Source organism: Podarcis muralis, chromosome 15 (genome assembly GCF_964188315.1).
Source record: "Podarcis muralis chromosome 15, rPodMur119.hap1.1, whole genome shotgun sequence".
NCBI lineage: Eukaryota > Metazoa > Chordata > Lepidosauria > Squamata > Lacertidae > Podarcis > Podarcis muralis.
The window spans coordinates 24,289,341-24,302,449 of NC_135669.1; the positions used below are offsets into that span (position 1 = coordinate 24,289,341).

Here is a 13,109-nt window from a genome sequence, read left to right on the forward strand (position 1 = left end):
GTCCATTGCAATCTATCCCTTTTCAAAATATATGAAGGTTCTCTCAGTGATGTTTGATCTGGGACTGATCGTTCACACATGGACGTAACCATACAACACTGTTGTGACAAGGAACAAGTGTAAACTAGCTGGATCATAGATCCAAAGTGATTGGGGAGGGGGGAGTTGCACAGTCTGTGGGTTGCCTGCAAAGGGTTCATCTCACACTTATTATTATCAGGCATAGTGCTTATGGAAGACCTAGACTGCAGATGCATAATTCAATGCACTCCTGTCACTAAACTGTGGCAAGCCAGGCATCTTACCTGCCAGGAAAGTGTCCAGCATGTCTGGGCTGGAAAGCAGGAAGCCAAAAACTCCACTGGGACCAAAGAGAGCCAGATGCACCTGCTGGCTTTTCTGCACATGTTCATCAGGTCCCAGGGTATTTGGTAGCTCCTGCAAAGCAATACAGTGTTGTTTGTCTTACAGTCTGCTATTTAACATAAGTTATTTGTTGGAATTCTCTGAGTTCCCTATATGGTCCCCAGCAGAGTAGTCATAGAGAAACTCCAAGCCTTAGGTCACACTCACAGCATGTATTTAAAACAACATCATACTACTTTAAACCATTCCCAGAGTTTAACAATGAATCCCTCTTCAGAAGGAATTGTAGCTCTGTGACAGGAAATAGGGGTCTAGGACTTGCCAATCAGAAGGTTGGTGGTTCGAATCCTTGCGACGGGGTGAGCTCCCGTTGCTTGGTTCCTGCTCCTGCCAACCTAGCAGTTCAAAAGCATGTCAAAGTGCAAGTAGATAAATAGGTACCATTCCGGAAGGAAGGTAAACGGCGTTTCTGGGCGCTGCTCTGGTTTGCTAGAAGCGGCTTAGTCATGCTGGCCACATGACCTGGAAGCTGTACGCCAGCTCCCTTGGCCAATGAAGCGAGATGAGCGCCGCAACCCCAGAGTCAGTCATGACTGTACCTAATGGTCAGGGGTCTCTTTACCTTTAACAACTCTCAGCACCTTTAACAAACGACAGCTTCCAGAATTCTTTGGGGGAAGCCGCAACAGCTCAAAATGGTATGATCCTGGTTTAAGTGTGTGGTGTGAATGTGGCCTTAAACATCCATCTGCATGCAGAGAGAGCCATTCCCCTTCAGCCCTGGCATTCTCCACTCACTCTTTCTTGAGTCCCATCAACACTTAGAAGCAGCTCCCTCTCTGGACCAAATCTCAGGGAAATCTGTGGAGCTCTCAAGAGGCATAGCCGATCACACAGCTCTTCAGCGGAGATGTACTGCTCACAGTGGCACCTGGGAAGCAGAGAGAAATAGTGCTGCTTCTGTATGAATCTTCATTCCAGGGAAATAAGCTTGAAAGGCTTACTTTCATATAAGTTGGGAGTCAGCTGTGTCTGCTGGTGCCAGAACTAAGAAATATGCAGATCTCTGTGTTGTGAAATGCAGGGGCCACAGGTGAAGAATTATGTAGGCAGCAAGGCAGAGTTAGGGAAGCTGGTACCCTTGAGGTGTTATTAGAGTTGACCATTGATGGTTGGCCATTGACCATGCTGGCTGGCACTGTTGGGAATTGGAGTCTCAACAACACATTCCTGCAACAAAGGGTTCTTAAGCTCTGTCTATTGGCTTCCCCTGACCTGGGTCATTGTGGAACTCTGACTGAAAACAGTGACAACAATAACCCACCTTTCATCCCAAGGTCCCAGGGCATATTGCAATTAAAACACAATATCAAAAACAGTTTGAAAGTAACTTAAAAATCCAGAAATGAGGCAGGTCCTCACACTGGCCTCCAAAACAATCCAGGGACTGGAACAACGCCACTATGAGGAAAGGATATGATGTTTGGGTTTTTTAGTTTAGAAAAAAAAGATAATTATAGAGGTATATAAAAATCATTAATGCTGTTGAGCAGAGAAAAATTCTCCTCCACTAGTAGCTAATGGGGTCATCCAATGATGGGAGATTCAGAGAACTTATCCACATACTGCATAGCTAAGCTATGGTAAGGTTACTAGACATCCCCGTTTCCCGGGGACAGTCCCCAGATTTACAAATCAGTCCCTGACAAAAGCCTATCATTCCTGTTGAAGTTGAAAAGTGTCCCTGGATTCATTGAAAAAAATCTGGTAACTTTAAGCTATGGGATTTGCTACTACAAGGTGTAGTTATGGCCACTCACATGGGTGGCTTTAAAAGGGGTTTAGAGAAATTTATTCAGGGTCTGGGCCAAGAGGGCTTCCAGGGAAAGTTTGGATAGCCCAAATCACCAGTGACATCAGTGAGGGAGTAGGGAAACTCCATCAAGCCTCTTCTTATGAGAATTCCAAGTGCCACCAAGCCTGACGAAAGGAAGGCAGAAAGGAGCAGCCCTGTCCTCTTGGACCTGACACTGGAGGGGGTACCAGTGGTGGATGTTGACATGGTAAGGCTGCAAGAATGATCTGGTAACATGTCCAAGCAAACAGACATGGAATTTGGGCATGAAGTTTACGAGACTGAGATGAAGTCCATTCCATACATATTAGGGCAGAAAACATAGGTTCTGCCATGGTGTGGGGATCTGCAGCCAATTCTGGCTCTCTAATGGGCACATCTTCCTTCCTCAGCTCCGAAGGAAGGAAGGAAGGGAGGGAGGGAGGGAGGGAGGGAGGAAGGGATATAAATTTAATTTGAAAAAAATCAAAACAATAAATCTGTCTAAATGCACAATAAATCTGTCTAAATGCACCTTGTAAATGTATATCCTAAATGTGGAAATGAAACAATGTGTGAAATCACTCCCATTTTTTATTTTTGTCTTGCCTTCTATGCAGAGGCTGCTGGCAAGGGGGAGGAGGCCAGAGTGCTGACGTCTGTGACATCACACTTAATCCCATTTGAAAAATCCGAGCAATGGTAAAAATGCATAAGAGTTGGCTGAGATTTACACTCCTGATTGCTATGGAGAATAACTTGTCTCTGTGGTACCCAGTAATGCTTTCCCGAAAAGATGGTGCTTACATGCCAAGTTCAGCGTGGAGCTCACCACTTGCTGGACTACAGACCAGAGAGCAGTTATAGTGCTCAGGGGACACACACTTGCGGGTGGATGCTAAGCGGACCTCCCAAGGAGCACAGCGTTCCTCCACCTGCAGAAGGGGAAGAAAAAGGGCAAGTCAGACTGGTATAATGTTTATAAAAGATGCTGCTATGGAGCATCACACATGCATCAACAGCCATGGTGCATCACCTGGGGCTGGCAGTCCTGGTCGCTGTTGCTGTCAGATGTTTTCTTCCCTCTCTCGTCAAAGTAAAGGTATCCCACCTGGCAAATGCAAGAGCCATCAGACTCCTGGAAAGCCCGATTCAGACCATGGCAGGTGCAGCTGGTAGCACCTTGAGGAGGCAAGTTGAGGTTCAGAGGGGGGTTGACTACTCATCGAAAAAGCATGGCAGCGCATGCACTCGCTCCTTATCTGCAAATGTTTGCACACTGCAGAAACAAAGCCCTTGTGCAAGCAGCTCCAAATGATGCTAATGAAAGGAACTTAGTGAGGGAACAGGTGGGCTCACCTGGATTGGATGTCGATGAACTGCCGCAAGGAAAACACCCGGTTTGAGCTGGGAGGTGATTGAAAGAGCCAGCGGGGCAGGGGTGGCATTCCTCCAGCCGCTTGGCTAGGCTGCTGTTCCCGTAAGTACCAGGAGGACATGGCTTGGGGGAAGAGGTCAGGTCTGGGCAATAATACCCCTGGGGGCAAGGATGCTGGAGGTAACTTGCAGTACCTGGGGGAAGAGGAAGAACAGGAATTTCTCACTCTGTACACAGCATCAGCCTAGACAAACCAGTGGTATAAAAATGATGGGTTGTCTCCAATGCTTGACATACAGACTCGTTGAAGTTAATGAAGGTGACTAATGGAGGTTCATTCATTTCAGTGGGTCTACTCTGATGCAACCCAATGTTCTTTGGCTTCTGGCTCAGATTTTAAATGTGGCATTTCTTAAAGAGATGCTCAAAGGATGGTTTCTTCTTGTGTCCTCCCCCAGCAAACCTTGAAACCAATTTTTCTACCATGACCATCTCCCTGCTCTCTGTGGTGTTGTGTGGAACAATCACCTTCAGGGCAGCTGAATCCCGGCGGGCAGGGCTGGCAGGGTGGAATGGTGTCCAGGTTGCCACCATAGGTTCCAGCAGCGCATGCCCTGCAGCTCTTCTCAAAGGAGTCTCTCAGGCCTGTTGTGTTCAGGGCTGTGTAACCAGATTGGCACAGGAGTGGATGAGCACTGCCAAGAGGGCAGTAGTGGGGATAGACACACCTGAGAAATAGAAGCAGGGCTGAGGATGGTCAGAGAGCAAATAGGACTTCCTGTGAATAGTTCACATTTCTGCAGCGGATCCCCCAATGGGTTTATCTTTTCACTCACTCATTCAAGGTAAAGAAAGATAGTCCATGCTTAGTACTCATTTCTGTGTTAGATAACACTGATCCCAGAAAAAAATAGATAAATTTGCAGACCCCTTAACCTGGAAAATCACAGGAGTAAAGTGGTATACTGGAATATAGTTCTTCCCTGTTATTTTCAGAGGAGAACAGAGGCACACATGCATGGAAAGGGTGGCTCGCATTTGAGTAAAAATGTCAACAGGAGTGTGGAGCAAGCCTCTTTCTATTACAGTGGTACCTCGGGTTAAGAACTTAATTCGTTCTGGAGGTCCGTTTTTAACCTGAAGCGCCACTTTAGCTAATGGGGCCTCCTGCTGCTACCATGCCGCCGGAGCACGATTTCTGTTCTCATCCTGAAGCAAAGTTCTTAACCCGAGGTACTATTTCTGTGTTAGTGGAGTCTGTAACCTGAAGCGTATGTAACCTGAGGCGTATGTAACCCGAGGTACAACTGTAGTTTTTTAAAACAAACAAACAAACAATCAATAACACACCCCTACTCCTGTTAAATACAGCTTGGGGGTGGGTTGATGCTGCAACCCTATATACAGTTACCTTGAAGAAAGGCCCAGTAAATACAGGGAAACTTATTTCAGAGTAAACAAGCCCAGCGTCACATTGTTAGCCATACTGAGATGGTCCCCACTAGGAAGGCTATGCTGAACGGGTCATCCAAAATACATGTATGGGATTTTGCAATTCTGCAGCAGCTTTACAGTATTTATGAAATACACAAAGTTTTGGGTGGGTAGGGGGGTCAGAAACCCCAGAACGATATGTTTGGTTTTAAAGCATGAATTTTCCAGAGGTGTGGAGTCTTTGCCTCCTGTGAAATATACTCACAGCTGCCCCGGAATGTTGTATGTGGATGACCCTTCCGGACAGTAATACCCAACTGGACACAGGGGAGGAACCCCCGTGCGGGGTCCGCAGTAAGAGCCAGGCCGGCATATCTGAGGACTAGGTGAACCTATAGGAAAGGAAATGCAATAGATGTCCCACCTGCGCTATGCATTTAAAGAAGTAGCAGTATCCATTGGCTTTAAGCAGCTTCTACCAAAGAACCATGGCCAGTTCCCTCACAGAACTACAACTCCCTGAGTTCCCATGGAGGAGGGGTTGAGTTTACCCCTCACAGAACGACAATTCCCAACAACCCTCAACAAACTTCAGATCCCAGAATTATTTGGAGGAAGCTATGTGCTTTAAATGTATGGCATGCACACAAGAGTTTTGCTTCAGCCCACATGTCCTGGGTCTTCGCAAGTATAAAACACCCAGAAAGTATCACAGGGAGAATGCCCAATTAGTTACTGAAACCCATATTGTCAGCGCTGTGATGCTCAAGAGTTGATGCGTGATCACATCTCACCTGGTGGGCATTCATAGCCTGGTTCGCAAGGTATGCCCTGGATGTTTGGTACCCCCGACTTGGCTGGGTCTGGGCAGTAAAACCCAGAAGGGCAGGTGTTACAGTCCTCCAAAGATGTAGCACCAGGCTGGGTCCTAAAGGTGCCAGGTGGACAAAGGAAAGCCTCTCTTCTTCCTGGGCACCAGTGGCCAGGAGCACAGGGATAGTCTCTAAAAGCAGCAGCTCCTGTTGGACGAAAGACAGGAAAACAATTTAAGGTGGAAGGGGGCAGGAAGAGAGAACCTCACTATAACACCCCTGCTCAAAAAACCTGGTTTGCTTGTGGGACAAGCTTAACAGTTCTCAAGGCCCATTTCTCAAAAACCACAGGGAAAACATAGGAAACTGTCTTATACCAAGGCAGACTATTTATCTACTTAGCACAGTCTACTCAGACTGGCAGGAGCTCTCCAGTGCAGAATTCCTACAGAATCACCTACTGAACTGATCCTTTCTAAATAGAGGTGGCAAGGATTGAACCTGAACTCTGTCAGCTGGTCATTATAAGAACAATTATTTCAGAATTGGCTCTTGAGTTTGATTTCCTCCTCTACGCTCCCTGTCTTTAGCCCTTGTGTGTATTATGTTGTTTACTTTATTTCAAGATTGTAAGCCTGCGGGAAGTACTGTAATGGAATCAGAGTTAGAAGAGCCCACAAGGGCCATCTAGTCCAACCCCCTGTAATGCAGGAAACTTTTGGGCAACACAGTGATTGAACCCACAACCCTGAAAATATTTTTTTTTAAATCATATTTATTGAAATTTTCCAAAAAATCCAAAAAAGAAAAAAGAAGAAAAAAGAAAACATTTACATTTAAGCCTTACTTTCAACAACATCTTTCCAAGACTTCCCCACACCTCCCCTTCTTGTATTCCATTTCCATTTGTTTAGTTCAACAATCCCCATTATCCATCAGTCTATCTACTATCAGCCTGGAGATCTCACATCCGAGGCCCTTAATTCTCTCTCAGTTCCTCTTTGCCGGTTTGTTTGGTAGTCCTTTATGTCCAACTGATCTCGGAGAAGCTCTGTCTCGAAAATATCCATTTTTCTTCCATCCAGACCTCTATAATTAAAATTGAAACTCAAATCTTGTTTCTTAAGCCTTTTAAGTCCCAAATGCTCCAACTTCTTTCTTGCTCAAATTTGTAAACCATAGGTCTTCAGATCTCCACATCAGGAGATCTCTCCAATCTTCATTATCCAAATCAAGCCAAATTTTCATAGTCCAATTCTTGTTTTCCTTTATATCTTTCCTGACAGGCCTCTGGCCTTCCTTGATCTTCTGCGGCGATGTAACTCCTCCTTCATTCCCTTCCAGATCATCATGTACCTCTTGTTCCCTTTCATCACATTTCTCAAGTTTCTCTTCCTGCTCAGCTGCAAAAACTTCTGATTCCGCTACAGGGGCTTTTTGTTCAGGAACAAAACCTTGAGTCAGGTCCCTTCCATTTTCAATAGATTTATCTATTGTCTCCTTCAGTGTAGAAACCCCTGTAGTCAAAATATTGCTCTGTTCTTGAAGCTTTCCCAGGAGATAAAAAGTCCTGTTTAGCTCAATGAGTATTTTTCCACTTGCAGCCATTCTTGTAATGTCCCAAAAACCCCTCTAGAGGGGTTATGGTTACTTAGTATCCTTCCAGTTCCAACCCAAAAGTCAAACTAACTTGTTATTCCTTGTTTTCAACACTTTATATCAAAATTGTATCAAATCCAGCCAGCAAAGACACCAGAAACAATGTTCTCTTTTTATTCCCCAACTTTGACAGCTACTTTGACAGCTGTCAAAATCTTCTGTATCTCTTCACCAGGCTCTCTCGCGGATCACTCCCGGTTCCCGGGGGGTTGCACTTTAACTTTCCAAATCAACTCTTATCCTCCAGCAAAATTACTTGTACTTTCCAATCGTGAAATTAATAACTTTTATCCAATTCAGAAAATAATGTTCTCTCAACCTTAGTTATCTAGTCCTTGCTTTAAATTGTTTACAATGCGGGGAGACGGACTTCCTCTTTGCATCTTCCCCGGTTGTGCCAAATCCAAAAAAAGAAAAGAAAAATTTCCCTTTTAAGTCCAATTTCCGTATTACTCACGGGTTGTTGTTTTTAGTCCGAATGTTCAGAAGAAGAAGTCAGCGCTCTCCGTCAAATGGCTTGCGGCTTCACTCAGCAGGGGAAGCAGAGGACTCTTAGCACCGCGCCGCTCCCCGTCCCCCGTTCCGTAGCCTTTAAAAAGGCTCCTTCACGAGTCAGGGGGGGGCACAAATGGTGCCCACCGAGTCACCACGTCCACGGGCTTCCGCGCCCGTGGTTTTTAAGGGTCCCCGCGTCGCCGGCGCGGCAGGACCCGACCCCTGCTGAGCAGATTCCCTCCGGAGCTCGGAGGGAATCCGCCATTCGACGATGGTGCTAACCTGGAAGTCTCCACAACCCTGAAAATAAGTCTCATGCTCTCCTGACTAAGCTATCTCATGTTTTAACAGATTGCATGTAAGTCACTCTGGGAACTTTTTTGGCTGAAGAGCAGAGTACAAATGCGCTAAATAAAACAACATCAACAATAAAGTTCCTGCAGTTTCCTGCTGTTAACATTTCTGTTTCATGCCATTTAACTTGAAATTTCAACCACCTCCTGGATTGGGAATCTGCTCCATCATGCTTGAGCTGAACAGGAATTTTGCAGACTGAATTTAGAGCTGGGCCTCAAGTTGGGGGCTTACCTGTGGCCGCACACAGATGGTCTGATGAGCAGGGCTGGCAATCGATAGGGTTCTCAGTCCCCATTTCTGTTCGGAAAGCCTGCCTCGGGCACTGCGGGAGGGCCCGGGGTCCACCGGGGGTGGTGTGATTCATTCCGTGACAGTCGTACCCATAAGGACATGCGTGGGCTACTGGATCCCCTGAAGAGAGAGGTAGAGAGAAAGTATGAAGGTGTTCAAAGTGATAGACTTGCAGTGCTTAGGGCAGGGATGGGGGACCTGCAGACTACAGATGTTATCAGAGTACAACTCACAATAGACTCAGCCAGCACAGCCAATGATGTGAGTTGGAATCCGATGACACACAAAGGCAGGCAAGTTTGTTGTCCCTGGTTGGATCTGAAAGGAGGGAGGGAGGGAGGGAGGGAAGGGGATGCCTCGCACAGGTGTTTTGGTAAGGGGATTCCAGGAATAAATTCTGACCTGCTTTACACCAGCGGCCTGGTGGGCAGGGGAGGCAGTTTTCTCTTTGTCTTGCACCTGGGACAGAGCCAATAGTGTCATCTGGACAAGGAATGGGTGCCTCTGAGCCTTCTGGGCAGTAGAATCCTGGGTGATATGTAGGAAACACCCCACAGTTCAATGCCTTGTGGTAAAGATTAGGGTCAAGAGATCCATCAATTTCAGTTCCTCCAGTTCCTCCTTTTTCCACTCTTGAGTTTGGTTCTTCACATTCCACATTAGTTTGTGATCTTTTTTTTTATAAAGACCTCAAGAAGTTTCATCAACACTTTTGTGTGAATTACTCCGAATATTCAGACACACACACCAAAAAGCAGGAATGGATCTATATTTTAAATTCCTGGATGCCAATATCACATTATTTTTGGGCAAGCCAAAATAAGATGAAATTACATTTCGCTTGAAATCCTACTGCACACTTAGAAGGGAGTAAGCCCAAATGAGTTCAGTGGTGCTTACTTCTGAGTAAACATGCTTAGGACTGGATCCATAAACACCAGCATCAAAACTTTCAGGAGCTGGTGATTTTAAAATCCTCATTTCTCATTGTGTTCTGGCTGGACTGAATTTTCAGTCATGTGTGCTTGCTTCTTGGCAGACTGCTTAGTTACCTGCTGGGCAGGGTCCTGCACACACCTGACCCCAGAGACAGTCTGCCAGGGGGCTCCAGGTGAAGTTATGGCCCTGTGGGGTGGCATCTGAGCTCCCTTCTTGGCAAAAGAATCCAGCAGCACATCTCCCCTCCACTCGTCCTCTCCTAGTGCAGAGAAAGTGGTAGGAATTTATTTAGATGGCAAAGAGGCATTATTCATTAAAACTATACCTTTTCAATGCCACTTTTCAAATTAACTCACAGAGCAGTTTACAGTATAAAACCAGGGTTGCCAACATGCCCTCTGGCCCCTTCCATAACACCTATGAAAGGTCTCAGTAAATATGCCCCCAAACACACAGTGTATGAGAGACAGTTTGCTCTTCCAACTTGCGCTTGCCTTTACTGATTGTGTCACTGATGCTTGACCTTATTTACATCCCTGGCTTTATAGCTGTTTTGATGGACCGTTTTGTGGGTGCAAAGAAAGGCAGGATAAAAACAAATGCATTATGAAAATGAAATGAAGCTAAACAGCAAGAAAGAGGAAAGAAGCAAAGCAGCACAATATGGCACACTGGAATTTGCTGAGGCAGTGGAAAGGATTCACCACTACCTGCAGAAGTGACCCACAGGACAGGGAAGACATCCTCTTTCCTCCTGAAGGCCGGACATATCCACAGGAGTAAAAGTGCCATCGGGACATGGATAGGGAAACAAAGTACCTAAGGAAAGGGGACATATAAAAAACACAGAACAGTGAAGTATGCAACAACTTAAGAAGAGCTCTGCGGGATTACATCAAAGGCCCATCTAGTCCAGTATCCTGTTCTTACAGTGGCTGGCCAGATGTCTATGGGAAGCCCGTAAGAAGGACCTGAACACAACAGCACTCTCCCCAATTGAGATTCCTAGCAACTGGCATTCAGAGTTTGTGAATGAAACTTTAGGTGATGGGTCAGTGACATCAATCAGTTAAAGCTTGTGGCCCTTTGGTTAGTGTGCTGCCATTTGTACCTTCAGGACAATATGAATGTGGCGGACAGCGTCTCGGCTTCCCTGTGGCAGCCTCATGGCAGTAGAAGCCTGCTTGGCAGGGGAGGCAGCGTTCTGAGCCCCGGTTTGGTTGGTATTCACCGATGGGGCAAGGGGCTGGATAGGCAGCCCCAGACTGGCAGAAGTGCCCCTGGAGACCAGAGAGAGAGACAGAGAAAGGAGAAAAAAAATGAGACAAAATAATTAACTAACTGCCCCCACACAAATACACAAGCTGTCTTCTGCTAAGCCAGACCATTGATCCATCTAGCTCCATAATGCCTACACTGACTGGCAGCAGCCCACCGGGGTTTCAGGCAGGGGACATTCCCAGCCCTATCAGGAGATACCTAGGGCTGAGCTAGGGACTACCCTCATGCAAAGCAGATGCTCTGCCACTGAACTATGACCCTTTTCTTAAACTATAAGACCATAGGAAGCTGATCAATGCCGAATCAAGTCCATTTACCTTAGCATTGCCTGCACTGTCTGGCAGCAGCTCTCTGGGATTTCAGACAAGAATTTCCCCCAGCCAATAATTGTTGGATAAACAGTGTAATCAACATTATAAATGAATCCAACAAACATTGTAAAAACACAGTAAGCTGAATCAGACCATTGGCCACCTTATGCAATATTGTCTACACTGGCTGGCAGCAGCACTCCAGGGTTTCAGCCCAGGGTCTCTCTCAGCCCTACCTGGAGACACCAGTGGTTGAGCCTGGGACTTTCTGCATGCAAGTAAGGTGTTCTGCAATTGTGCCACAGCCCCAGGTAGAGCACAGGGAAAGGCTGCAACCGGCATTGCATATTCAGGGAATATTCAAGATCTGATCCAGAACATCTGGAGGGCACCATGTTGGCTACTTCTGGTTTAAACCCTTGCAACAGACCACCAAATCAGACCCCCCCCCACAGAGTGGCAACGCCCAGGATGCTCAGCTGTCCTGTCCCACTGCATGTCTCTGGGCATCTCTCCCAGTCTCACCCAACACTAGTATCTATTGTTTATTTTCACCAGGTGTGGGGGACCTGTGGCCCTCCAGATGTTGATAGACTACAACTCCCACTGCCCCTCCCCATTGGCCATTCTAACTGAGGATGCTGGGAGCTGGAATCCAAAACCACCCAGAGGACAACAGGCTTGCCAAGGCTTTTTGTTTGTTTGTTTTTTACACGCAAATCTAATTCCAGACCTCAGGGCAGAGAAATGCTGTTGGGCTGAAGGAGCTGAAGTTTGCCGGGCAGTAGAAACCAGCAGCACACGGTCCAGTAGGTGAACTTAAACCCACTCCAGCACAGAAGAATCCTGGGTAGCATGGGACGCAGCAGTCTGGAGAGGAACCTCCTACAGGACACAAAAGCTGGCAGAGATCAGTTTAATCTGGAGAATGAGGAACATAGGAAGTTGTGTTACACTGTTGCTGCCTTATATCGGTCTCTACAGCCACAGCAGGCGCTGTAATTCTCCAACAGAGAATTATCCCTGAAGCTGCACTCTTCCATTGTCTCCCAAGACAGATAGATGCCAACAACAACTGCAGAGCCCGGCCATCCTACGAGATGGTTGTGGGAATGCACTGGAGCCTGAATAACTGGTAATGTGTACATAGCCTAAAACTTTAAAATACAAAAGGTACTGTGTGAAGATCATCCAGGTCTGCTTTGCCTGTGATTTGAGAGTTTGATTTTCTCCATCAACCAAGAGGTTCAAGCCAAGAACACTAGTTTAAAGATTTTAACTTTGAAAGGATGAAAGTGCAGCTGTCATTTTGGCTCACGTTACGTGGCTAGAAAGTTAGTGGGTTTTCTGCTATCTCTGATGGAAAAAAGTTTTAGCTGATGATTGACACATCTATTAACCGATTGACTGAATTAGCTAGCCAATTAATTTTAAATGCATTTGCATATCATCAGCAGCAGCTCAATAAAGAGACAACTTCTGAGATATCAGATGATAAGGCTATCAACTATTTAATAAACAAAAGCCTACATGTGGTAGAAGAAAATGCAATTTATTTATTTTATGCTTCTATTAAAGTAATGTATCAAAACCCAAACTGAACAAGATTTCCCAAGAGGCAGCTTCACTGATTAAAATATGCCCACGCCAATTCAAAATAGTTCCCATTGACTAATTAGGCAAGGCAACCTGTGGCCCTCCAAATGTTTGTAGAATAATAGAATTGTAGAATTGGAAGGGACCATGACGGTCACCTAGCCCAACCCCCTGCAATGCAGGAATCTTTACCTGACATGGGACTTGGACTTTGCAAACCTTGCTCAATATTGTCCACACTGTCTGGCAGCAGGTCTCCAGGGAATCTTTACCCAACATAGGGCTCAAACCCATGACTCTGAGATTCAGTCTCATGCTCGGACTGAGCGATCCCCCAGAGATGAGGGGAGTTGTAG

At 46.1% G+C, this 13,109-nt stretch overlaps 1 protein-coding gene across 1 annotated transcript in view; it reads right to left on the minus strand.

The window, feature by feature from the left end:
• LOC114585457 (uncharacterized) overlaps positions 1-13,109 on the minus strand; it is a 127,744-nt gene that overhangs the window by 27,124 nt on the left and 87,511 nt on the right. Inside the window, exons 58-71 of the mRNA XM_028708144.2 lie at positions 11,891-12,042; positions 10,677-10,845; positions 10,276-10,384; positions 9,679-9,824; positions 9,029-9,154; positions 8,567-8,746; positions 5,807-6,031; positions 5,278-5,404; positions 4,107-4,306; positions 3,560-3,772; positions 3,237-3,382; positions 3,008-3,135; positions 1,165-1,297; positions 306-438 (exon numbers count right to left, since the gene is read on the minus strand). Coding sequence (XP_028563977.2) covers positions 306-438; positions 1,165-1,297; positions 3,008-3,135; positions 3,237-3,382; positions 3,560-3,772; positions 4,107-4,306; positions 5,278-5,404; positions 5,807-6,031; positions 8,567-8,746; positions 9,029-9,154; positions 9,679-9,824; positions 10,276-10,384; positions 10,677-10,845; positions 11,891-12,042 — 2,187 coding nt within the window. The remainder of the gene's footprint in view (positions 1-305; positions 439-1,164; positions 1,298-3,007; positions 3,136-3,236; positions 3,383-3,559; positions 3,773-4,106; positions 4,307-5,277; positions 5,405-5,806; positions 6,032-8,566; positions 8,747-9,028; positions 9,155-9,678; positions 9,825-10,275; positions 10,385-10,676; positions 10,846-11,890; positions 12,043-13,109) is intronic.